Source organism: Hibiscus syriacus, unplaced genomic scaffold, assembly GCF_006381635.1.
Source record: "Hibiscus syriacus cultivar Baekdansim isolate YM2019G1 unplaced genomic scaffold, ASM638163v2 tig00110407_pilon, whole genome shotgun sequence".
Lineage (NCBI taxonomy): Eukaryota > Viridiplantae > Streptophyta > Magnoliopsida > Malvales > Malvaceae > Hibiscus > Hibiscus syriacus.
This window is the reverse complement of record NW_024062725.1, coordinates 225,745-253,270: the sequence shown is the minus strand read 5'-3', so window position 1 is coordinate 253,270 and position 27,526 is coordinate 225,745. Positions and strand designations below refer to the sequence as shown.

Here is a 27,526-nt window from a genome sequence, read left to right as displayed (position 1 = left end):
GAGTTTTACAATAGTTCAACCATCATTCGTGTTATTATCCCAAATAACTAAATCAACGTACGAAAAATAAGCCAGTGGATGTGATCCACATGGACAAAATTTGAAAAGATTTGGTTAAAAGAAGAAAAAGAAAATAAAGGAAAAGTGATCCGCACTGCACGTGGTATTTCCCATCTGGCTGGGTGATCCGCTTAAAACGGCTGCATCAACTGTCCTCAACCTCTCTGCCTATCATTTTACGAATCTCCAAATTTTAATCCACATTGGTTGTTCATCTTATTCACTAACGTAAGCCTGCAATATCACGGTTGTTTTTCAGTACTATGGCTACCCTCTCCTTTTCTATACTCCGTCCGAACACATCATTTTCTTCTTTTCAATTCCCTTCTAAAAACGTATCTTCCCTCCCAATTCTCCTACCTCTCCCCCATCGAAACACTCTACCCCTCACTCTCTCCGCCGCCAAACGCCCTCCCGCCACTTCTGAAAACAATGCATCCGCTTCAGTAACAGTCGAAATCGTTGCTCCTGAGAATAACGACAATTCAACCGCTTTCGTCATCCGTACGCGTAACCGTTTAGGTCTCCTCCAAACCATCATGCGCGTCTTCAATGTCCTCGGTATACTCATCGACAAAGCCACCGTAGATTGCGAAGGAGGCTATTTTATCAAAAAGTTATTCGTAACCGATTCTCGAGGCAACAAGATCGACGATCAGAAGAGCTTGGAGAGAATCAAGAAGGCCTTGGTCGAGGCAATCGACGGAGACGATGACGCCGCCGTTTCTGTTTCTCCAGCTGCGAGAGGGATTATGGTTAGGAAGCCTCGGTTGGAATTTGGGGAGGAGAAAATCAAAGCTGAGAGGATGTTTGGATTGATGGATGTTTTCTTGAAGAACGACCCGCTTAGCTTACAAAAGGATATTTTAGATCACGTGGAGTTCACAGTGGCTAAATCGCGATTTAATTTCGATGATTTTGAAGCTTATCACGTAAGATTAAGGTTCCGTTGGTCGGTTGAGAACGAATTCTGACATTCTTTAATGTTTGGCGGGAATGTATTATATAACTTGGATTTCGATTGTTTAACAGGCTTTAGCACATAGTGTAAGAGATCGGTTGATTGAACGTTGGCATGATACTCAGATACATTTCAACAGGAAAGGCCCGAAACGACTTTATTTTCTTTCGCTTGAGTTTCTTATGGGTATATTTTCCCACCTTTATGAGACTTATAATTTTACTGTATTTAAAATTATCGATAAGTTTAGAGCTCTCTAAAAGTTCGGTTATGGATTCTATTACTCTCCTTTTACCTATAATTTATCAAATCTAGAGGATCAAACTGCGGTTCCTTTTACAAGGAGAACCAATTCTTGAATTCACATTTTATTCTGGGTTGTCTTCGTTGCTTTAACTATCATTCATGCTATTTATAATTTCAGGCCGTTCGTTGTCAAATACTGTCATCAACCTTGGAGTTCGTGATCAATTTGCAGATGCTTTAAGCCAGCTTGGTTTTGAGTTTGAAGTTTTAGCTGAACAGGTTAACTTGACATTTGATTTTATGTGCTCCTTTATTGTCCTAATCTCAGATTAATCAAAAGTAATTTTTTGATTGCAAGTAGAATTGAAAACATCGAATAATTATATCGGATATCATGATGTGTAGTAATTGGAAATGACTATTATTTTTAGGGGGTATATGGACAAAAGATCTACATTGCTTGGACTATTATTTTTTTATGAAGTATTTATGTCCGACTCTTGGATATGACCTCCAATATCCTTCAAATATATGAACATTTTTTAAAACATTTAACCATACCCATGTTTGACGGTTACATGGACATTCCGAGTAACGTAGCAAAACACTTTATGATGTGCGCTTGTCCTTTCAAAACAACCCTATCCTTAGAATTAGAGACGGTGAGACTCTGTGAAAGATATCTCGATTTTTTAACTAGTGACATAAAAGTAAATTCTTAATCATTAGGAAGAAAGTTCGTCATGTATTATGCATATATATCTGTATACTCGGATAATTATGCATTTACTTTATAGCTTCTTCATTATGATAATCTAAGGAAGGAGATGCTTGCCTGGGTAATGGAGGCCTCGCTCGTCTCTCGGCATGCCAAATGGATTCTCTAGCAACTTTGGACTATCCTGCTATAGGGTATGCCTTTATTATACATTTTGCTTGTAAGATTTGTGGAGATATTTCAAGTTAAAAGTAATAGATCTGCACATTCCGTTAAATATATGTACTGAATAATTATCCATACTGGATTTGAAACCAAAATGGGTTATGGGATATGAAGCTGACTTGCATATCTTCTACCTAGTTTTAGCTTATTTATAATCCGTGCTAGTTTTACTTCTCCAAGATCAGTGAAGGAATTCGTGCATCAAATGAGTATGACTTGTATATCCTCAAATGAGAATTGGCTTTTACGATAATCTAACTATAGGGAATTATGCATCTTCTTGTTGCAGCTATGGATTGCGCTACCAGTATGGGTTGTTCCGACAAGTTATATTGGATGGTTTTCAACATGAACAACCTGATTATTGGTTAAACTTTGGAAACCCTTGGGAGATAGAGCGGGTTCACATAACTTATCCTGTAAAGGTTTGTATGTTCTCGGATGTTTTTAATTATCTGTAATCATATTAGATGTGTGACATATCATTATGTTCTTTACTAAACTTCTGCCCACTGTGTTTTTGGATGGTAAAGTTCTATGGGACTGTCACAGACGAAGTTTTGAATAAAGAAAAACATAAAGTTTGGGTTCCTGGAGAAGTGGTAAGGCAGTAATCTTTTCATAATTTGAAAGCCTACACTTTTGCAAAAAATTATATATCCTTCGGTGGCGATGCATGGTTTAAATGGCTGCTAAATTTATCTGAACGTAATTGGTATTCTGTTTAGCTTAGCAATATGCCTTCATGGTGGTAGGTTGAAGCTGTGGCATATGACAATCCAATACCAGGTTATGGAACAAGGAATACGATTGTTCTTCGCCTTTGGGCTGCCAAACCAAGTGATCAACACAATATGGTAATTTCGACAAAGTCCAATTAGTAATTGTAAGGTTGGATTCTCTGTGTATGTTTGCTTCCGTTTATATAGGGTTACCTAAACTATGAAGATTCGACACTTAAAACTATATTTCTTAGGCTCTAGGTTTACTAGAAATATTATAGGTAGACTGACCTTACAAGTGCTCATTTGATTGCTTAAAACATTGTCATATGTGCAACTATGTTGTTTTTCCTGTTTGATTTCTCTTATATACCCTACCCATTAAGTTCTGCTTAGTAAGCGGGTAGTTTGGAAATCTTTTTTAATCTTTTTTCCCTGATTATTTTGGCCTAATTGTTTTGAAACATGCTTAATCCAACTTAATGATATCACTTATTTGCTGAGTCAAGTTACTTATTTCTTTTATTTTCGCTACTCTTTTGGATTTCACTATTTGCATTCGGAGAATTACTTTTTGGTGAGAGAGCTCTCGCTTATGTCAGTAAGATTTTAGCATCTAGCATATTTCTTGTATAGTCTTTGAAGTGGGTATTTGATGTCGGTTCTAGAAAAAAATTGTCAGTTAAGATTTCTGTATTTTTCAGATATTGTCTTTCAGTTTGGAGACTTCAATTTCGTGAGGGATTGTTTTGGAGACTCCAAAGTTTCTGATTTTTATTGCCATGTATGATTATGGGTTCTTGTGAGTATGTGGCATTGATATATCTTAAATCCTCAGCTTTGGAGCATGGCTTTGCAGGAGTCCTATAACACTGGGGATTATGTTGATGCTGTGGTCAATAGACAGAGAGCAGAAAGTATTAGTAGTATACTATACCCCGATGACCGTTCTTATCAGGTTTGGTTGCTTTTCCTTAACATGATTAGTTAACATCAGGAGGCTTAGTTATCTATCAAACTTTGCATTCTGCATCTTCTAAAGTATTGCAATTGTTTGATTTTTGGGAAATTAAAGGTACTAAGTCGGAGATTATTCATGTTGCTTTCATTGAAACTTGGTTGAAATGTGTGCAAGGGCTTGAGTGGTTGACTGAATATTTTTCTTTAGTCTTTATGTAGAGCTACATTCATACTTCTTTGTGGTGGTTTCTCTCAGGGTAAAGAATTGCAGTTGAAACAGCGATATTTCTTTGTCTCTGCATCAGTACAAGACATCATCAGAAGATTCAAAGATACTCATAAAAATTTTAATGAGTTTCCAGAGAAGGTTATTAGCTGCATGTTTCATGTATCTATTAGTGCATAAGCATATGTAGGAACACCTCGAATAGGACTATTTGGAACTGGTCTGATCATATGGTCCAGTTATACTGTTCTGAATCTCGAGTAATTCTGTTCTCAAGTTTTACGCAAGTTATCAATGTCATATACTTGATAAATGGTTGTGCTTTTAGATGACGGCAGCGCTGAGAGTTGAGTGAGGAGGCTTTCTCTATACTGAGAATAATTTTCTTTCCACTTCAATTTTCATCCTTGGGTTGAGTGCTGTGCTGATGCTTGACTACTGTTCTGTCAACTTCAATTGCATTTTATATAGGTTGCACTGCAGCTGAATGACACTCATCCATCTCTCGCGATAGCTGAGGTAATGAGAGTGCTTTTGGATGAAGAGCATTTAGGCTGGAACAGAGCTTGGGACATCATATGCAAAATATTTTCATACACAACTCATACCGTATCATCTGAAGCAATGGAGAAAATCCCTGTGGATCTAATGGGCAGCCTTCTCCCTCGACATTTGCAGGTGTATTTTGTTTCAATGTTTCAATGTACTTTCAGCTTTAATATCTGTTTCATTGACTAACTATGTGATTGAAAGCCTAATTTGTTCCAAAGGAAAAACTTCGTCTTGCAATAATCTTTCATTTGTATCTGATGTCATATGTTATAGCTTCATCTTAATAGTTTTCTTAATTATGACATCATGCATCCAAGGTACATAAACATGCATGTGATTGGTTGTTATTTTCAACACATTTCCTGTATTATCCACTTATTTAGATTGTAATATATTAATTTGAGTGCTCGTCAGTTTGCTACTCGTGTTTTACAAATTTGCTCTTTTCAGATTATATATGACATAAACTTCAACTTCATGGAAAAGTTAAAGAAGATGATTGGTTTAGATTATGATCGGTTGGCCAGGATGTCAATTGTTGAGGAAGGTGCTGTGAAGGTATATATCAATTTGTATAGATTTAATTTCTGCTGTGTTGATGGATTGCTAGAATGGATGAAAAATTGAACTTCATAACCATCCTTTTTGTCAGAATATTCGAATGGCAAACCTATCAATCATTTGTTGTCATACTGTGAATGGGGTCTCCAGATTACATTTAGAGTTGTTGAAAACAAAAGTATTCAGGGTAAAACTTATCTTACCTTCTTAAACATTTCCTTTCCTTGGCTTTAAGTTAAATTAGTTTATCTAAATTGTTGTCCGTTAAATCTTTGCAGGACTTCTATGAGCTGTGGCCGCACAAGTTTCACTACAAGACAAATGGAGTGACCCAGGTTTAAAATAAGTTCAGTTTTTTTTTGGCATTATTTAAGTTATTGATTGGATAAGTTGCTTTCCTACCCTCAAATAAATTCTAGAATTGTTACTTTGATGCTGTAGTGCATCTAGCCCTGATAATTAAAAGTACATGAATAATTTAAATTCATTTGCTGTGTAGTGATTTTGATCGGTTAACATATGATATCTCAGCGTCGCTGGATTGTTGTCAGCAATCCTAGTTTATGTGCTCTTATCTCAAAATGGCTTGGAACAGAAGCTTGGATCCGTGATATTGACCTTTTAATAGGTTTGAGAGATCATGCAACTAATGCTGAATTGCATCAAGAATGGAAGATGGTACTTTCTTAGTTAGCACGCTTCAGCTTTGGAAACAAAACATATCATTGAGTAAACCATTCGTTTAATGTTAATTATTATCTCATAGGTTAAGAAGGTCAACAAAATAAGGCTTGCTGAGTACATTGACGCAATGAGTGGTTTGAAGGTTCTGAAGAAAGTTATAGTTTTTGTCCCCAAATTTCCTTTTCATGTTTTCGAGGAGCTCTGTAATGACCTAATGTTGGTGTGCACTATCGGTAATGTGCAGGTCAGCTTGAATGCAATGTTTGATGTGCACACAAAGCGGATTCATGAATATAAGCGGCAGTTGCTTAATATACTTGGCATTATCCATAGATATGACAGCATCAAGGTTAAACACTATCTTTGCCTGAAAGAGCCATGAAAACATGTGGAATTTATAAAATGCTGTTTTTATGCCTTGTTGAATTGCCTTTAGGTTTTAAGTTATTACTACTTGTGGCGGGATATTTGCAAGATCAATGATTCCTTATTCTGATTTCTTATGTCTCGAAACTGTCAGATGAGTTAGGATTAACCATTTCCTTAATCATAACCATTTTGTTTTGCATAAAAATATTTAAATTATAAAAGTTGTATATATTTCGAACATTTTAACATCAAGTTAAAAGAACGAGTGATCCAGAGGTATCAAGCTCATGCTATTCTCATTTTGGTGCAGAATATGAACAAGAATGATAGGAAAAAAGTTGTACCGCGGGTCTGCATTATTTCAGGAAAAGCTGCTCCAGGTTATGAAATTGCAAAAAAGATTATTAAACTCTGTCATGTTGTGGCTGAAAAGATCAACAATGATAATGATATTGGAGATCTTTTAAAGTTGGTAAGCCAGTTTTTTCGCGAGATGTTTGTTGAATGAAACTCTGAAATGTGTATTATTTCCTCAGAAGGGTGAGTAATTGCCCTTGAACAGAATTAATTAGAAACCGTGATGCAGGTCTTTATACCTGATTACAATGTTTCTGTTGCTGAGCTGGTAATACCAGGGGCTGACCTTTCTCAACATCTAAGGTAGTATGCACAAGTTTTGCACATTATATGGCATTAACAAGTTCTTTAGCAGTTATAATATCTTTTGCAGTGATTGCTGACTCGGAATTCTACTTGTTTTTGTATGGTCGACTATTTTGGCTTCATTGTCTGTATATATATTTATCCCTCTAAAGATTGATATCTCCATGTCCCATAAATTTGGGTCGAAAATCATTATCTTTTAGTATTAATTCTCATTAAGCTTATGCAATGAATGATATTCCCTATATTTTAAAGGCAAAGATAGATCGATTGTCGATAGTAAAGATTTAAGTAGTTGAAAGACATTAGGAATTTAGGATGGTGGAATATGATTCAATTAAAATCAAAGTGATTGGCAAACTTCTGATACACTTCTTTTACCTAAAGTGTTTCTTGATTCTGATCCAGCACTGCTGGGCATGAGGCGTCGGGAACCAGCAGCATGAAATTTTTGATGAATGGATGTTTACTTTTAGCCACAGAAGATGGTTCTACGATTGAAATGATTGAAGAAGTAGGCCGGGAAAACATGGTAAGCACTATGCCACCACAGATGAGATGCAAAGATAATCAACAATATTAGTAGGACTGGATTTCTGATAAGATTTCTTTCAGTTTCTGTTTGGTGCATCGGTGAATGATGTTCCCGCATTGCGAGAGAAAGGACCTGCTCTTAAAGTTCCTCTTCAATTTTTGCGTGTAGTAAGGTATTTTCGCCCAATCATTTATGTGTAGTGTATAGCTTTATCAATACTTTACATCTTAGTTACTCGGTAAAGGAGATATAGCCCTTGCTTTTCTTATACAGAGTTTGATTTGAGTGGCGTTGTGTTACTATTATATAGGATGATCCGAGACGGTCACTTTGGGTTGAAAGACTATTTCAAATCATTGTGCGACAAAATAGAGACTGGGAATGACTATTTTCTAGTAGGAGCCGATTTTGCAAGCTACCTAGAGGCCCAGGTAAATAGCCTGGGGTTTCCATCTGGTTGGAATTGGAATAGCATTTTAATTGTGGAGTTTGTGTTGAAATGAACAGGCAGCCGCGGATAAAGCGTTTGTTGATGAAGATAGATGGACTCAAATGAGTATACTTTGTGCAGCTGGCTCTGGGAAATTTAGCAGCGACAGGACCATCCAAGAGTACGCTGAAAAAACCTGGGGAATTCAACCTTGCAGATGTCCCTCTTGATTTTAGAATGCTCTCCCTACGGCGCCTCTGGGATTTTTTCTTCACATTTCCAATAAATTGAATAATTTACCGACAATAATGCTTTTACCGTAGCTTTTTCCAACCTCTGGTAAAAGTCGCTCACGCTGATCGATGATTGTATGATATTCTTCATTAATCTTCGTAAATAAAATGTTCCATTGGTCTTAAAATATCCTTTTTGTCATTACATTATAAAATTATTATGTATCTATCAAATAATCTTCCATCGTGTAAATATGTAAAATAATTTTCAATAAATAAAATGAAATGATTTTAAGCTTATTACTTAATACAATTTAATATAAAAAAACTTTACTGATATATTTGTTATGTAGTTAAATTTAAAATTTATCAAATAAAAAAACTTTCGAAGAGTATTTAATAGAGGTGGCAATCAGGTTATTCGGATCGGGTCATTTCAGTTCATGTCATTTTGGGTCTAGATTATTTCGTTTTAGATTCAGTTCAGGTCTGATTAGATTTGGTTCGGTTTAGTTCGGGTCAATAAAATTCAATTCAGGTTGGGTAGCGGATCGAGTCAAAATCGGATCGGTTGATTTCCGAGTTGGGTCAAAATCGAATCGGTTGGCTTCAATTCGGGTCAATATAAGATCGGTTGATTTTGGTTCGGGTCAACCATTAATCTTTAGATTTTCGAGTCAATTTTTGTCTCTCTGTATCGTCATAACTTTCAATGCTTCTCTTTATTACTTATTATTCAATAATTTTATATGAATATATATTTCCACATCTCAAATTCAGAGTTTTTTAGTTTTAATCAATTGAATCAATAAATCTTTAAAATAAAGAATTTTATATAAATATATATTATCACAATTCAAATTCAGTGCTAGAAGTTATTTCATCAGAGATAATCTTTTAATTAAGGAAATATTATATTAAACCATTAAACTATTATTAGAAGTGGTGGCTAACTATTAGTATAATATAAAATGAGAATAAAACATAGATCATCAAAGCTAAAATATAATAATAAAAATTAAATAAATAAATTATTCATTCATTTAGACTCAATTATCGGGTCGAAGTTCGATTCGGATCGGGTATGGATAAACTAAATTTGAGTTATTTTCGGTTCGGGTTACTTTCGGTTTGGGTTTTTTGGTTCTGGTTGCTTTCGATTTGGGTTGTTTTCAGTTAACGTTATTTTCGGTTTAGGTTCATTTTGGTTCAGGTTATGTTCGGTTCAACTAAAGTTTGGATCGGTTTCAGTTTAATTTGGGTTATTTTAGTTTTCGGATCAATTTTGGGTCATTCTATTCGGGTCTATATCGGGTCTCAGATCAAGTTAATTGGTTAGGGTAATCGAGTTTGGGTTAAATTTGTCATGTCTAGTATTTAATGATAATTTTATAAGCAAAATAATATATCATGTCATTTTTTAAGAGATAACTAATAATAAGATCATTATTTTATAACTAAATTAAAAGTATAATAATTATTTTATTATCTTTTAAATTTAATAATAAAAAGTAATTTTGATACAATTTAATGATTATATAATCTTAAAAAATTGTACTCCTGGCTATTATTTATATTTTCTTCTTTCTAAGAAGGCTTAATATCAAAATAAGTGCTTAAACTATACTTTTTATGTCAAATAACTATCTGTATTTTTTTCTCATTCGGGTGTCTAACGTTACAAACGTTAGCACTTTAGGTGCCCGAACCGTCAACGACGCTAGTTTTTCACCTTAAGTGACACGTGTCACAATCTGATAATTTTAAATTTTTTATATAAAATTAAAAAATAAAATTATATATTTTTAAAAAGAAAACACAAACTTTGAAATAACCCCTAAACTTTAAAAATCTTCATTTCAACCCTTAAACCCACGCCAACCACAACCCTTTGCCATTGAAGAAGCTCCACTCAACCTCTACTTCCCCCGATGACCAAAACTCCTATGAAATCATGACCGGTTGACGACCGATCGATGAAAAATCGACGTTTTAAATCTCGTGAATCCTAGGATGAAAGTCACAATCCCACACGATTCCAATGGTGAATTGGCAACAACTACAGAGGCATATAACTAGGATAATGGCAAGGAATACATCGACGGCGGCGGTCGTGGACGGTAGGCCTATAAACGAACTGAACAAACACGTACAAGGTATGTTCATATTCGTTCGTTTAACTTTAACTGATCAAATGAACGAACATGAATATAAACGAACAAAACATTTCTTGTTCGTGTTCGTTCGTTAAGGAATATAGCTTGTTCGTGTTCTTTCATGTTCGTTCATGTTCGTTTATTTAAATTATAAACGAACGTAAAGAAACGGGTGTAAACGAACATAAACGAACACAATAAATAAACGTAAACGAACACAATAAATGAACATAAATGAAAATAGATTTTTTTCTTTCATAACAATTTTAGGATTATATTTTATTTAATTGTTTTGGGCTTTTTTATTTGCATTTAAAATTAATTGAATTTTAAAATATTTATGGGTATCAGATTAAAATTTATTGGGCTTTAATATTTTAAATGGGTCTAGAGAGATTGGGCTAAACATAAATGAACGCATATAAACGAACATAAACAAACATAAACAAACATATTATCGAACGTTCACGAACCTAAATGAACGAACGAGCCCTTTATTCGTGTTCGTTCATTTAATTAAACGAACACAAAATCTTATTCACGTTTGTTCGTTTAATAAATAAACAAATATAAACGAACTTTTCGCTAAACGGTTCGCTGAACGTTCGATTCTTTTACAGGCCTAGTGGCCAGAGAGGACGGCGAGGGTGAATTAAGGTTAGGATTTGAGATTTTGGGGTTGTTTTATAATATAAGAAAGTTATGGCCTTTTATAAATATAATAATATTTTTAATGTTTAAAAAAATAAATTTTAAAATTATCATGTTATGACACAGATCTCTTAACGGAGAAAACTAATATCGTTAACGACTCATGATCACCTAAAGTAGGGGTGTTCATTCGGTTAAAACGGTGGCCGACTGAACCAAATTATCATTAACCGAATTAACCGAACTTTTTTTTCTTTAACCGTTAACCGAACCGATTTTTTTTTGAAAATATTAACCGAACTGAATAAATTTCGGTTAATTTTCGAATTAACCGAAATTTTTTAAAATTTTCTAATTTATATAAAAAATTTAATATTTTTAATTCAAAAAACAATTTATAATTAATTTAAATAATATATAATTATAAAATAAAAAATTTATATGGGTTTTTTAATTAATTAATATTGATTTAGGTTTAAAAGTTATTGGATCTTAAATTATTAATTGAGTTTTAAATTGTTTGGGCTCAACCCATATGTTATATAATATATTTAATATTAAAAATTTAATTTCGGTTAATTCGGTTAATTAACCGATTTCGAACCGAATTAAACGTTAACCGAATTTTAAAAAATTTATTAACCGTTTTCCGACCGAACTAATTCGGTGGCCAACCGAATTAACCAATCTAATTCGATTCGGTCGATTAATTCAGTTAAAACCGAAAAATGAACAACCCTAACCTAAAGTGCTAATGGGGCAAAAATAAATTTAGATACCTATTTAACACAAAAGTATAGTATAGTTTGGCAATTACGTGGGCATTAAGCCTTCTTAGAACAAGAAAGGTAAAAAGGCCTGTATACGAGAGGCGGTAGTGGCGGCTAATATGTTTCTCCTACGCTCCATTTTCACTTTTCCCTTTTCCTCTCCCTCTTCTCCGCCACATGCCAATATAAAAAAATAACAACCACGATCTTCTGGTCCATGGATTGCGCGACGTCAAGCTTCAGGTCTCTCGTTTGGGTAAAATTTCTTGTCAATTTCTTTACTGATAAGTAAACATCTGCTTAGAATTTCCAAACAAATACTAGTCATAAATTTTAATCACTTGGTTAACATGGATGCAGAATCTGTTCTCGAAGAAAAAATTCAAAACATTAATGCTAAAACTCATTATCTTAAGGAACGCGAGAAATCCCTGGAGGACATGGCAATCAAAATCACTTGTCTGCAGTCTGCTATATCCAATCTTAAGGTTCAATTCATTTCTTATTTTTCGCTTTGTTTCATTTGTTTGTTACCAAGCTTGGTTGGATTGATGCGACAAGTAATGACATAAGAAAAAAATTAATTATTATACGAGTTATTACATGAATTTGAAAATAGTTTATCAAAATATAAAAGAAGTTAATATAAATCTAAACTTGATGCTAGAAAGATTACTAAAAAAAATCAAGAAAAAAAATAGTAACTATTCAAAATAAGTAACATTTATTCACTCTTTTTATCCAAACTAGGCCATGTGACTGTTTAACAACTACAGAGCGAACTTGGTTTATTACCGACTCCTGTACTAAAATGTACACGAAATAATACTCTACTTTGGAATCTTCAATTTCTTGTCAATTTCCCAAAAAAGAAAGACTTCTTGAAAGAGAAGATTGAAGATTATTAGGGTTTATTAACATAGGAATCCTATTGGTAAATACATAGCAGATTGCCATGTTATTTTGCAATTTCTGAATTGCAGGATCACTCATTACTTGCTGAATGAAAGGACTAAGGCTCTAGAAGAGGAGGCTCGTTTTAAATAATTGTATAAATATAATCACTCTTTCAATTTCTATTTGATTACTTTTCATGTTTCTCTTGGTGAGTGGCAAGAAAATTTTGCTTTAGTGCAACGTTGAACTGATTTTAGTACTAGTCTTCGTGATCCTAGGTACACTGTCTTTGGGCTGTTTCAAGAAAGAACAATTTTGATCTTCATATTTTAGAGTCGAAGGCACAGGACACCGAGGATAGACTGGAAGTTGATACTTCACAAGTAGAAAAGGTCAGCATTTGCTTTCATCAATTTCATTTTTTGTGTAGAGATTGTTTTTGATTGACGAGGGGTTCTTCTAGTTTGTCATACATTATGATATATGATCATCTAATGCTGAATGACTATTGACTAAGCATTTATTTGTATTATAAAATTGTAGTCTTTAATGTACTTAAAGAATTTTTATCAGTAACAGAAAAAACCATCCAAGCACCAACTTGTTGCTGTTCCAATTATTGCAGTTCTATGTTGCCTCATTTCTAGATATAAATATCCTTGTTGGGTTGGTGGGATGGGGTGTCATCAGTTTTTAGGGTTGAAGTGCCAGTCACAAGCTCACTGCTAAACTATATTTCTTTAAATTGATGATGAAAATAGAAATATTTTCTCCTCGTATTCTTTTTCAGTCAATGATGAAATTGATCACATTTTATCAGAATTCAGTCTTGGTTAATTTTGTCTTTCTTTTGATTGTTGATATGTAGAAAACTTGAAAATTTGTTTATTCCGTTTTGATTTTGTTATCTCTTAATATAACAAATAATGAAATGATTTGCATTTTACTTGCTCAAAATTTCATTCCCTTGCTTTTAGATGGCAGAAGTTGTTACAGAACACTGGATTCAAATTCAACAGCTTGAGCAGGCACTTCAAATTGCTGAAGTACAGTCTTCCTTGGGCCCTAATGATATCAGTTATTTTTTTAACTCAGGGAAATTTAAAAGAAAATGAAAATAAAGGTTTTCTCATTATAATAAGAGAAAATAATTTCAGTGACCGAAAATGCCTTATAATATACGATTTTAACAAACTTTTTTTGGATTTGCGAAAATGACCAACAAATTCGCAACGCGAACTCCAATCTCGCAACTCAGTTTCCAAATTCGCAACGCGAATATGTAAATCGCAACGCGAATTTGTAATTCGCAACACAGAAGTCAAATTCGCAAAGCACGTTTATTTTCGCAACACGAATTTATTTTCGAATTCGAAACACAATATTAATTTCGCAACACAAATGTAAACAGTATAATTGCAAATCATAACCTAAAACCCTAAATCACAACTCAGTCCCATCTCCATCTCTCACTCTCTACGGCGACATCCGTCCCCATCTCCAACGAAATCCATCCCTATCTCCAACGAAATTCATCCCTATCTCCAGCGAAATCCGTCTATCTCCATGTCTCAGAGCCACCCTCACAACCATTCACGGTCAGAAATGGAAAATCAACCACAGAGGGTTAGTTTTTTTTAATTATTTTTATTTTGAAATTTTTGTATTATTATTAGATTTTTCATATTTAAATTGATGATAAATTTACTGGTAATTTCAGTAATAGATTAACCATTTCACTTAGATTGCTTAGTAAATTCATTCGGTTGCTGCAAATACTGCTAAACTGTTTAGTCTTTAACCCTGTGAAGTTAGTATTTGGCTTTGTTTTGTGTTTTGGTTGAAGTAATGCAATTCATTTAAGTTTCAATTTGCAGAAGACTATTTGAAACTTAAATTCGCAACAAGAAAATGAAATTCGCAACGTGATTTTAGTTTCGCATTGCGATTTTCATTTTCGCGTTGCGATTTTAAGTTTCAGAAACTATTATTCTTCTGCAAATTGAAACTTGAATGAATTGCATTACTCCAACCAAAAAACAAAGACAAATACTAACTTCACAGTGTTGCGAATTTAAGTTTCAAGAATAAACTACTACTCTTTATGTTGTCCTTGAACCTACACTAAACCTATATGTTGTCCTTTTAAATGTTTATATAAGTGCTTACTTCTGGAATGTTATCTGATGCATTTTGTGAACTATAATAGAATAATGACTTGGGTGAATACCGTGCAAGTTTGAAACATATTTGGCTTTGTTTTCACTGTTTAATATCATGTCTGTTTATAGTGTATAATTTGTAGTTTTTGGTATATCTAACTTGGTATGTTTATTGTTTTTGTAGAAATTTTTTCAGCTTCATTGACCTTAAGGAATAAATTAAGCCTAGCCACTACAATTACGTCGACGCTTACACCTGTACAAAGAAAATTGTTTGAGGATACTTGCTTCGGGCCATGGCTGAAAGTACAACATCCGGGTGGAGATGCTATGTTGACCAATTTTTTTCTTCAGACCATGACTAACGATCTACCCGAGAGGATACAATGTGGTGATGAAGAGATATGGTTTCATTTCCCTCAGGCGTATACTTGTTTTGGGTGGGAGGAGTTTTGCTTAATCACTGGTCTACGCTTCGGATACGATGATGTAGGTCGGTACACTAGTCATATCGCCTACCCATCATGGTTATCTCGGGTTTTTCCTGAGCTGGCAAAGGTGAAGCCGAGTTTACACGTCAACGACTTGAAAATATTATTTGTTAAAGATGATTTTACTCGGATGGATGACCTCGATGTTGTCCGAGTATGCCATTTATTACTTTTGCATGCCGGCTTTTGAGGCAAAGAGGTCAGACAACATATTTCTGAGGACCTAATATTATTGGTAGATGACCTAAATGCATGGAACCTGTTTCCGTGGGGTTCATATCTATGGAAAGCTACCTGGAAAAAGTTGTCGTCTGCCTTTGAAGACCGAAAAAGTTTGCATGGCCATGGTTCCAAATACACTTTGGCAGACTTTATTTGGGTCTTTAAGGTAAGAATTTCTATATAATGTTTCCAAAATTATAATTAATTATTTAACAATTACTAATTTTTGTATATTATATTTTTTGTAGATTTGGATATTTGAGGCTTTTCCCAGCATGAAGACATATGCAATCAAAAATTCAAATGATATTCCTAGGGCTATTTCCTGGAATAGGATCCGACTTTTGGATTAGGAAGAGTTACTACCATTTACGACGATGAATGATGTAAGTTAACACAAATACTACCATATGTAAACAAGTTATTACTAGTAGACGTTTAACTTTGTTTGAGCTTTTATATTGTTAGGAAGTTAACTATCCATTACAAAGGCTGACACCCACAGAGGCTGAGCTTGCCACTGATTGGTGGCAAGCTAGTAAGTATTTTTTTGATGGAACGGATGATGAGCAACCCCCACTTCGAGAGCCATCACCTCACCCAGAGCCATCACCTGATCGAGCCGATTATACACCTCCACAACGAGAGCCATCACATATTCTGTCACATCATCGAGCCTCTTCTCCACCATCACCTCATGATAGGCGACCGACAAAAATGCCACGACATTTATCTCTCTGTTCTCCACCTCCACGGGATGAGTTAGAGGAGTTACGTGATGAGGTCAATGCTTTGCGTGAGGAGGTCGATACTTTACGTGAAGACAATGGTGCATGGCGTGATGAGGTACGGTCTTTACATGGTAAGGTAGAGGTTTTACGCGATGACAATAGTGTTTTACGTAGTGAGGTATCTACTTTACGTGATGAGGTAGCTGCTTTACGTGAGATTGTTGCATCATTGCAGAATGAGGTAAGTTTGTTTAATACAATATGCAAATTACCTTTTTTCGGCATTATTTGTTTGTTTATTTACTGATTTATGTATTAATTTATTTTTAGAGGTCCGATAAGGTAGATGCTTTACGTCGGGTTTTTCTTGCACGACGGGGTTCACGCATCAAACGTCGTACATGTGCCATTACGTCTCTGTTCACCCCAATAGTGCCAAGACTCTGTAAGAAGAAGCCCGAAGCACCTGTCATCGTTCAAAAGGCCTCTCCTATCATTCAAGAGGCCCCTATCATCCTTCAAAAGGCTCCTCCCACCGTTCAAGAGGCCCCTGTCATCGTTCAAGAGGTCACTCCCACCGTTCGAGAGCCCGATTCACATGGCATAATATGTCGACATATTAATAAACCCCCTCAAGTTCCTGACATGATGGATGAGAGTTGGCTTTCGTATGAGTTACCGGTCAGTACCATTCTGGTATTTGAAGTGGAGAGGAGAACACTACCGAACACAATTCTGGATAACCCTTTGGGCTAAGACCACAGTTGATTTTTATCTACATGAGCGGAGCCAGGGGTGTTACGCTGATATATGCAAACTCGACGATGATATGCATTTGTTTCTTGATCGATCTTGGTGGGGTGTGTTATTAGGGGTTGAAGACAATGACTATTTCGATGGGGGGTAAGTCTTATATTCTTCTTATATTACATTTTGATTAATTTTTTTAAAATTTATGAAATTCACTAATATATGTATTTTTTTATAAAACAACATATTGATGCATGGGTGTCACGTCTTCTGATAATAAGGAAATTGAAGAAAATAAAAAATACACGATGGACTATTATGCCGACGTCTTTTCACGTAGCTCACTTGAAGGATCAGATAGACACTTCATATGTGTTGGGTAATGGAAAAGCGAAACTTTATCCTGCGTGGTGGGAGATCGATAAGGTTAGTATTTATTTTTGAATATTTTAAAGGTGTTCATAAATAAAAATTTGATGTGTGAAATTGAATTATTATTTATGATTGCAGGTGTTTATCCCTGTTTTGGAACGTCGTCATTGGCTTCTCGTCGAGCTTCAGCTCCCATCCCTGAAGATAATGGTATATGACAACATGTTGAATTACATACCATTTTCTGATTTGAGAGATATTATTTGTAAGGGATGGAGCACTCATTTGGCTAAATACTTGGATGCGATTGATTATTGGACTAATTCTGGAAACAAGAAGCCAAAGAAGTTCAAAGTTACAATGATCAGAGACGAGATCGCGCCACAACAAACGCAGGGAGCCAGAGGGGATTGTGGTCCTCTCATATGCATGTGCTTGGAACGTTTGACGACAGGAAATAAACAGTTTCTACCTCCCACAGATAGAGATAGAGGTGCAGTAGGCTTGTGGTTTTGACATTTTATGGCTAGAGCGATATATGCGAGACGCTGCCTACCTGTATCCGCGTGCTGAAAGTGTGCATAAACAATTGGTAAGTTTGAGCAAGTGTTGTTAACTTATATACTCTTTGTTAGTTTGAAAATGTTTGGTTAAGTACCTAGAATTCAATAATTTGCTGTTTGTTGGTTTTAGATATGTAGAAAGTGTTGTTTGAGCAAATGTTTGGTTTCTACAGGTTAATCCTGAAGTGAGCTACGTGAAATTGAAGTATTTGTGCATAAACAATTGTCTGCGTGAAATTGATGTATTTATAAAAGTTGATTTGTTGTTTAATTGATGAGGAAATAAGAATTATTTTTTGCTTGTTTAATTGATTTGTAAAAGTTGATTTGTTTAATTGATGTGTAAATAATTCTTATTTTTTGTTTGTTTAGTTGATTTGTAAAAGTTGATTTGTTGTTTTAAATTTCAATCTGCATTATGTTGAATGCAAAAAAAACCTGTTGAAGGTACACTTTCGCAAAGCGAAAGTCAAATTCGCGTTGCGATAGTAAAATTCTCAATGCGAAAGTCAAATTCGCAACGCGAAAGTCAAATTCGCAACACGAAAGTCAAATTCGCGTTGCGATTTCGCGTTTCGAATTTGACTTTCGCAAGAATCGCAACGCGAATTTAACTTTCGCAACAATCGCAACGCGAATTTGACTTTCGCGTTGCGAATTTGACTTTCACGACAATCGTAACAAAAAATCTGATAAGTGATAACAATTGAACATATCATAGCAATGTTTAAACTCAAGTTACTAATGAATGTCTAACTGAAATGTATGCATTCACACATAAAATACACATAATACATCGTTTGCATTTAAAAATCACCTAAGTTAATAAATCCCAAAAGGTGAAGCCGGTTGTGATTGGAATTTTAATTTTGATTGCGATTTTGATTTCCATTTGCTTGGCACCATATGAACATTCTCCCATGACCCTCCAAAACACAAATCTATCTAAACATGATCAACATTAGATGATTTCATTCTACAAATTGTAAATTAATTTACTAAACAAACGAGCTATAAACTACATATCATCACTAACTTAGAGAATAACATAACTTTATTAAGTTGATAGTTGATAGTTGATAATTTGGAGAGAAATCATTGAAAAATTATATAGAAATAAAATTATGTAAAAAAATGCCTTCCGAATATTATCCATTTCATCCAGCTCATGAAGATAGGATAACCGTTAACCGAAACAGTCTAAGAGAAACATAGCTGATGTAGAAGCAATTGCATATTTAAAATCTCGAAGGCGATCCATTTGGTTCTCAAACATTTAAAGCATCGGAAGCATTTCGGATTTATGATTTGGGTGGTACACGGGTAATGCAACAAAATGCATCCAAAAATTCTCGAGAATTAAACGCTAGATCTTTTAATAATAATGTTAAAATAATGCATCCAAAAAGCATTTTGTTATTATTACAAGTTGTAACCCTCAATTATCGGGATTTTTAGCTGCCATTTGTTGCATTTCTCGTATACCACCCAGATCATTTATCCGAAACGTTTATGATGCTTTAACTGTTTGAGAACCAAATGCATCACCATTGAGATTTTAAATCTGCAGCTGCTTCTACATCAAGTATTTTTGGCTAAGACAGTTTTGGTTTAGGGTTAACCTACCTCAGTGAACTGACTGAAATGGATAGTATCCGAAAGGCATTCCTCGGATATCCAATCTTCCTGCTTGTTAACCAAAAATTACGATGGTCGGGATTTCCCTCGCGTTTAAATTTGAGAAAAACAATGAAAATTAGGAATAATCAATGATAACATGTATATTGGCTAAGTTATTCCATTGAGCAAGTTGTTGTTTGGATGGAACAAAGGCTCGGGCTAATATTTATATTGGAGTCGAAATTTATATTGAAATTCAAACTCAAATTGAAATTTAAATTCAAACTCCAATTATATGTGAAATGAATTTGAAATGCAATGTTAAATTGAACATGTAAATTGCATAATTGATTCATACTATTCAAGTAACATGCTTTATGAACCATCAAGCTAAAAGATAATATTGATTGAGTTCAAAACTGAGTTGTGAGTTGATGGGGTTGTCACACTTATCACATGGTGGGAATAAAGTACTCACATGTAAGAGATAGATTGTTTTGTTATGCACAGCCCATCCCATCTGAATGAAAATATACATACAATATAATCAAACCAAAACATACATACACAACAAATTTATACATAACAATGTTCAAATAATGTACCCACAACAACGAAATTAATCCATTGAAAAAGGGTTATTTCTAACGAAGTCCGAAACATTATTTTCCAAATAATGTACCCATAACAATGTTCAAATAATGTGCCCACAACAATGATTAATTGATTTATTGTTTAATTTTCAATCTGCATTATGTTGAAGGTAAAAAAGACCTGTTGAAGGTACACTTTCGCAACGCAAAAGTCAAATTTGCGTTGCAATTTTCTCGTTTCGATTGTTGCGATAGTCAAATTCGCAACGCGAAAGTAAAATTCACATTACGATTTTCACGTTGCGATTGTTGCGAAAGTCAAATTCAAGTTACTAATGCATGTCTAACTGAAAATGTATGCATTCACACATAAAATACACATAATACAACGTTTGCATTTAAAAATCACCTAAGTTAATAAGTCCCAAAAGGTAGGGCTGAGCAAGGAAACCGAGAAAATTGAAAAACCGACACGAACCGAGTAAAACGGTTCGGTTCGGTTCGGTTTGGCTTTAAACGGTTCGGTTTTCGGTTCGGTTTAAAGGCTTCATTTTTTTTGAGTCGGTTCGGTTCAGGTTTTTCATATGGAACCCATTTGTTCCATATTGAACCGAATAGGCAATTTTTGTAAAAAAAATTATAGTTTCAAGTGATTTTTTTATTGAAAAACCGATAAACCGAACCGAACTGAACCGAAAAACCCGAACCGTTAAAAAACTGAACCGAATCGAAAAAACCGGTTTTGGTTTTTTCGGTTTTTTAACTATTCGGTTTCGGTTTAAATATTGAAAACCCGTTTATTTCGGTTCGGTTCAATTTTTGGTAAAAAACTGAACCGAACCGAATACACCCCTACCAAAAGGTGAAGCCGGTTGTGATTGAGATTTTGATTGCGATTTTGATTTCCTTTTTCTTGGCACCATATGAGCTTTGGATTTTGATGAGGATCCATATTTTGGTAGAGGAAAAGATGATTGTGATGGCACTGGTGATCCACATGTCAACCTGGTATGACCAGTTTCCTTGCACCGACTACATGTTGATATCCTCTTCTCTTCACCCTTAGACGGTATACGATCGTGATTTTTTGGTCGGCCGGGTAGCTTGTTGTCTATGACTGGTGGAAAAACTGTTTGTAAGTCATCTGGTATGTCCCACTCAGAAGGATGTGGAATAGGGTAGACAATCTCGACATAAGTCTGTCGATATACTTATGTAGTGTAGCAATCCATAGCGTATACGCTTGAATCATCTTGGTTTAGATGAAGAGCAACTTTTATAAGATGGCCACACAGTAACCAGATGTTTGCCATTTCATACAACTACACGTCTTTGCATTTAGATCGACAAGCACATTTAAGTTATTATCAAATACTTCAAACAAAGTGTTTGAACATGGTTCAACTCTCCATGACGTTGACTTCACAACACGTTTCGTTATCTTTTTTTAGTCCATGGTGTAACACGACGTTCCAATGTTCTTGTAAATTTAAATAAATAATACTTAGTAAAATATATATTAAATATGATAAGTTATGAATTTAAAGAAATAATACATGCATGGTTTCTTTTCTTGTAGTACCACTGTTGAATAGAGGCTCGAAAAAACTCCATTAACATAGTAATGGGTAATTTTCGGGAATGATGACTTAGAGCGTTGATTGATTCTACACTATTAGACGTCATGAAACTATATCTTGCTCCAAGTTGATGTACTCTTGACCATCTTTCAAACCCTACATCTTCTAGTGTTTGAGCACATTGAGGCAAAACACGTCTTAAACAATTTATATGCTTATTAAAATCCACTTCCCAATAAGCTTTTACAGCCTTCCAGTATGTCCATTTGTGATATTTTATAACAGCAGACCTTGATTTTAGATTTCTGTACAAATGAACACCACAAAGTCCATGAAAAGCATCTGTGAAACACCTTCTAACATCATTGTCAATTGAGTTTACCCTATCGAATATGATTGTCAGATTGCTAATAAGACCTATGCAATCCCTAAGATACCCCATAAACCATGAATATGAACATGAGGTATCAGATTTGCCAACCCCGTAAGCTATTGGCAGTATCCTATTGTTAGCATCCATGGCTACTGCTAATAAGTTTACTCCAAGGTATCGACCTTTCAAATGTGCTCCGTCAACTATAATAACTGGGCGCATGCAAGTAATAAACGAACGAATCTACAAAATAATATACACAAGAAATATAATCATTTAAATGTGAAATGCATGTAACTAACAAAAATGAGTCAACAAAATTATATTGATTTACTAACCGTAGAACCAATGGCGATAAACAACAACTCAAAGCGTCCATCTCTATCTGTTTTGATATGAGTTACCGACCCAGGATTTTTAAGCTTTAAATTGTGACAATAAGCCGACAGTTTGGCAAATGATGCTTCTAGCGACCCCCTCAACAATTCCAATGCATAACATTTGGCTCTCAAAGCTTGAGAATATGAGATACTAATCTTGAACCGAGCATTCATGTCAGTCATAATTTCATATCCCCGATATACCCTGTCATTCAAAAACATTAACTCAGCCAGAAAACCACCCAACACCTTTTTGTTTGCCTGTCTATGGTGAGGAAAAACTTGGGTTCTTGAACATGTATGTTTATTAATAAAAGTCCTAAATTGAAACATTTCGCAATCTTTTATCCTCTTTGCAATCATATGCCACGTACAGTTTTTGTCAATCATACACCTTGTTTCGAAACGATCTTTGCTTGATTTGTTAACTTTTAGTTGATATTCATCTTCCACACATTTCGTATACAAAGCTATCTTCAAGTCTTCCTTTGTATCAAAACAATCATCTTTCTTGATACGAATAACTTTTGTGTAACAATCAACTGCTATCTTTACCAACTCTTCTTCCGGTATCTGAAGTAATTCTGGCATATTCCAGTTATACTCCCGTGGCAATTTCTTCTTTTTCTTTTCTTCGGGGACTTCTTTTTCTTCTTCTTTTTCTTCTTCAGGGTTATATAAATTACAGAATGGATGTCCAATATGTTCATTCACAGTCGTAACTTCCTCCTCATTATCATTAATAACATCTTCCTCGGCAGCGGTTGTTTCATCATCAAAATTCGGGTATTGACCAATATCAAAATCATTACACGCATGGTATGTTTCTTCTTCTGAAACATCATCAAAATCCGAGTATTGACCAAGATCAAAGTCCGGGTATTGACCAAGATCAAATTTCGAATACTGACTAGTATTCATAATTTTTTCTGTTGGCTCATCATCGTCTAACTGGTCAATACGAAAAACAAAATTTGGTGCTGAAAGTTGATTGAGATTTGAATTAGGAAAAAGGTTGTGGGTTTTGAGATTGTGTTTGGTATTGGAAATGTGATGAAACAAAATTTTCTTGGTGATGAAATTGTGGTGGAACCATTAAATTTTGAGGTTGATAATAATGTTGTACATTGTGAGCACCATAAACTGGGGTTGAAGAACTTAGTTGATTACTACCCACTACTGACCCAACTTCACTACTTCTAGGTTCAACAACATACAATGTAACATCATCCTCTTGCGAGACACTAATGTAAGCAATGAATCGTTCAACATCTTCATTGTCGGTTAACAAATAAACTTTACCTTTTCTCTGATAAGATAGCCTAAATCCACTTAGAGGCTCTAAATTCAATTTCTTTGCAACACGTAATATTAGAGTTTCATAAGTTAACTTTTTTAATGACAGTTTTAGTTGAAGATTCACGGGTAAAGGCATATATCGTAAAACACCATGAACATTCTCCCATGACCCTCCAAAACATAAATCTATCCAAACATGATCAACATTAGATGATTTCATTCTACAAATTGTAAATTAATTTACTAAACAAACGAGCTATAAACTACATATCATCACTAACTTAGAGAAGAACATACCTTTATTAAGTTGATAGTTGATAATTTGGGAGAAAAATCATTGAAAAATTATATAGAAATAAAATTATAAAAAAAATTAGAGATGGGAAAGATGTCGTTGGATATAGGAATAGATGTCGCTGGAGAGAGTGATAGATGGAGATGGAATGAGTTGCGATTTAGGAATTTAGGTTATGAGTTGCTGTTGCTGCGTAGTTATATACAAAAAACATTTGTGTTGCGAAAATAAAACCTGTTGCAAAATTAAAATTCGTGTTGCGAATTCAAAAATCGAGTTGTGAATTCAGAAATCGAGTTGCGAATTTGAAATTCAGTGTTGCGAATTTGTAAATCGCAACGCGAATTTAAAAATCGCGTTTCGAATTTGGCTTCTGTGTTGCGATTTACAGATTCGCGTTGCGATTTACAGATTCGTGTTGCGATTTACAGATTCGCGTTACGAATTTGGAAAATCGCAACGCGAATTCATAAAATCGCAATGCGATTTACATATTCGCGTTGCGAATTTGGAAACTGAGTTGCGAAATTAGAGTTCGCGTTGCAAATTTGTTGGTCATTTTCGCAAATCCAAAAAAAGTTGGTTAAAATCGTATATTATAAGGCATTTTCGGTCACTGAAGTTATTTTCTCTTATAATAATACTTTATTTGCATTCTTGCTCTTTGTTACAAATGAGGGCATTACAAGCTCAAAAGCAAAGGATTATGAGATGCACATTCTTGAAGGTAATATAATATGTTGACAGTCTTTCAGACCTTTTCTTTTCCTCCGTTTCTGTCCCTTGAACTATCTGTACAATTTTTATCTTTGTTTATCAAAGCATCATCAACAACTATAACTGTTAGTTCCTTTTGTTAAAAGCAAGATATTTCGCCATATGCTCATGTTTCATGTGAGTGATAAGAAAATCTCATCTTATATGTGAATAGTTCATTAATGGCGTTTCTGGAAGACATCTTCCGAAGATGTCCGGGGCATTGTATTCTTATTCATTGGGAAAAAGAACAATCATAAAATCCGACATGTCTCAAGCTCTGCAACAATTGAGAAGATTTTACTCAGCAATTGAAAAGTACCACAATGAGGTATGTTTAGTATTGCATTTGCCTTTCTAGATTCTTTTGTCTGAAAATAACTATGTCACTCTTAGGGCTTTCACAAATCAAAACTGACACTCTTTCAACACCTCTTCTACTCTTCCTAAGCAATTTGATTATGAAGATTCTAAGATATAATGGCTTCAAGATTGCACCAACATGGGTTGGTTCAGTTGGTTGAGTGCTCAATTGCTCATTAGCACTTCGGTAATAACCCAGGCTTGAGCCTCACCAAAAACCTCATTTGGCTTAGCCGAACAAGAAAATGGCTTCAAGATTGCATTATCTCTTTCTATCACTAAATCAGTTATGATCCTTATTATGGAAACTGATCTAGAATCTTTTGGTCTTTCCCAAGTCCCAGCGTCAAAATGGAAGATTGGTGGGTTGACAGTAAAGAAGATCGAGTATTCATGGAATTTTTGTTCTCTCAACTCAGAAAAATATATCTTGAAGCACGAACTATGATAACAATCGTATGCTAACGTTAATCACTGAAGCCCTGAGAGAGAATGGTGAAGAATTCTCTTGCATTTCCAACTTTCCTTTGTGGGCAAGCATCTCTGTTGATCTATGGGAACATGAATTCTGCAATCTCAAGAAGTTAAATCAACCTGCATTTTGAATTTTATCAATATGTGTAATTTGTGCTGATCACAGTGGTTTATATGGTTTGCTGGGGAATACATATAAACAGGTTTCGGCTTACTAGGTAATGCGTATTTTGTCTATAGACAATACTGGTCAAGTCCAAAGAAGTATATCCCTTCTCTGGGAACCTTAGACTTTGAAATAAATAAATATTTTCTCTTGGGCTGTTTGCTTGCAGTTGCAAGGTTTCATCAAACAAGAAATGCAAGGAAATGAAGTTGCCGCAGCTTTTTTCAATATTGAACTGGTATTACTTCTGGTATGTTCTCGTATATCTGCTGCCTCCTGTACCATAAAATTTTCTTGAATAGCAGTTGTAATTCATTTTATGGTACTTCAGGCTTCTGCGTTCATCACCTTCCCTATACTGGGTGCTTGGATGCTGGTTCTATCATGGTTCAGCTAAGTCCAGCTAGTGGATTTACCCTGAAATAACGGGTATCATCCAAGCTGCTGCAGTTTGTTTGCTTTCTGTTGCATTTTGGTTTTGATTTTGTAGGATGAAAGAAGAGTGGGCACTGGGTTGGTTGCTGTATAAGCACTGGCTCATCGCATCAATGGTTGCCTATGATACATTTTTACACAGAAAATTGCAGGGTCCTGATGAATACATTACTATCAGTGTTCCACGGTCAGATCAATATACTATGATTCTTATTGACCCAAAGCTAGAATTGTCAGGGCTATGCAATTTGCATCGATTAGTAGCATTTAAAAGTAGGAAATCAATCATTCGATCGATTAGTAGCATGTTAGGATGTAGGTTAAAGCGTGCAGAGCATTGGACCTCCGCTTTAACCTTCATCCTATCACGCTCCACACGCTTACCGCCTGTCTACTCTCAACTCTTCAGCTCCACACAAATCCAATGCTTCCTCAACTGGGATTTCCCCCCAATTCTCTGCAATAAACCCAACTCCACCGGAAATGGGGATTCTCTCTTTTCCTCAAGATTGGGTCTTCATGGAGGTCCAAGTGCCCTTACAGCCAGCCCCCACCACCGATTTGGATGGAGGTGGGTGGGTGATGCCCAGAAGAGGGAGTATATTAGGAAGAGGCTGAGAACGAAATTCCTAGGAAGCGATGTCAATCCTTTGTTCCGATTTTGGTTTCCGATTTCTTCTTCTTCTCTCTTCTCTTGTTCAATCCATTTCCTCTTAAAGATGAGTGACAGATTTCGTTACTCAGTCGTGAAATAACCATCAGATTATTATGTTTTATTGCCTTTCTTGTTAACTTTGGATCATGTTTACTTTGGATGTGATTCTCCAGAGCACTGTTGTTTACCGTATAAAATCTGAATTATTGACATTAAAAATAACAGATTTAAAAGGGGCTTAAATTGAGGTGAGGCTCCGACTATTGATTAAAAGTGAAATTATTGGACGGTCCAGACTTAGCGTCATCTATGATTTCAATTAATAATATTTGTTTATATAATTTTTTTAAGATAAACCTTCATTAGAGGTCCATGGATAATCCGAATACGACTCTATCTTAGCTCCACGGATAATCCATTGATATGGATAGATATGGATGGAGGAAGCTTTCTCAAACCTTGGAATTGATTTATTTGCTGATTTTTTTGGTTATATTATAGAATATTTAGAATAATCGAAATTCTTTTCTTCACGGAGATAGGTTACAATCACCTTGGATATTAGTTACCAATACGAAGATTCTACGCCAAGATTTCTTGAAAGCAATTGCTAAGGAGAAGGTGAAA

General features: G+C 34.9%; 2 protein-coding genes across 2 annotated transcripts; both read left to right on the top strand.

Annotated features, from left to right (window-relative positions):
- The first annotated feature begins 273 nt into the window (after window positions 1–273).
- LOC120123977 (glycogen phosphorylase 1-like) lies at window positions 274–7,764 on the top strand. Its single transcript, XM_039142755.1, has 20 exons — window positions 274–992; window positions 1,093–1,207; window positions 1,446–1,546; window positions 2,088–2,179; window positions 2,500–2,635; window positions 2,744–2,812; window positions 2,966–3,067; window positions 3,792–3,890; window positions 4,149–4,259; window positions 4,590–4,796; window positions 5,121–5,228; window positions 5,323–5,418; window positions 5,510–5,566; window positions 5,763–5,909; window positions 5,998–6,057; window positions 6,160–6,264; window positions 6,595–6,756; window positions 6,871–6,944; window positions 7,356–7,479; window positions 7,563–7,764. Exons 1-20 carry the CDS (start codon window positions 324–326, stop codon window positions 7,680–7,682), a joined length of 2,754 nt encoding a protein of 917 aa, XP_038998686.1. The 5' UTR covers window positions 274–323; the 3' UTR covers window positions 7,683–7,764.
- Window positions 7,765–11,946: 4,182 nt separating this feature from the next.
- Window positions 11,947–26,267, top strand: LOC120123966. Its single transcript, XM_039142746.1, has 8 exons — window positions 11,947–12,210; window positions 12,706–12,754; window positions 12,898–13,011; window positions 13,597–13,665; window positions 24,724–24,777; window positions 24,982–25,137; window positions 25,979–26,059; window positions 26,141–26,267. The coding sequence occupies exons 1-8, from the start codon at window positions 12,077–12,079 to the stop codon at window positions 26,204–26,206; spliced, it is 723 nt and encodes a 240-aa protein (XP_038998677.1). The 5' UTR covers window positions 11,947–12,076; the 3' UTR covers window positions 26,207–26,267.
- Window positions 26,268–27,526: the final 1,259 nt, after the last annotated feature.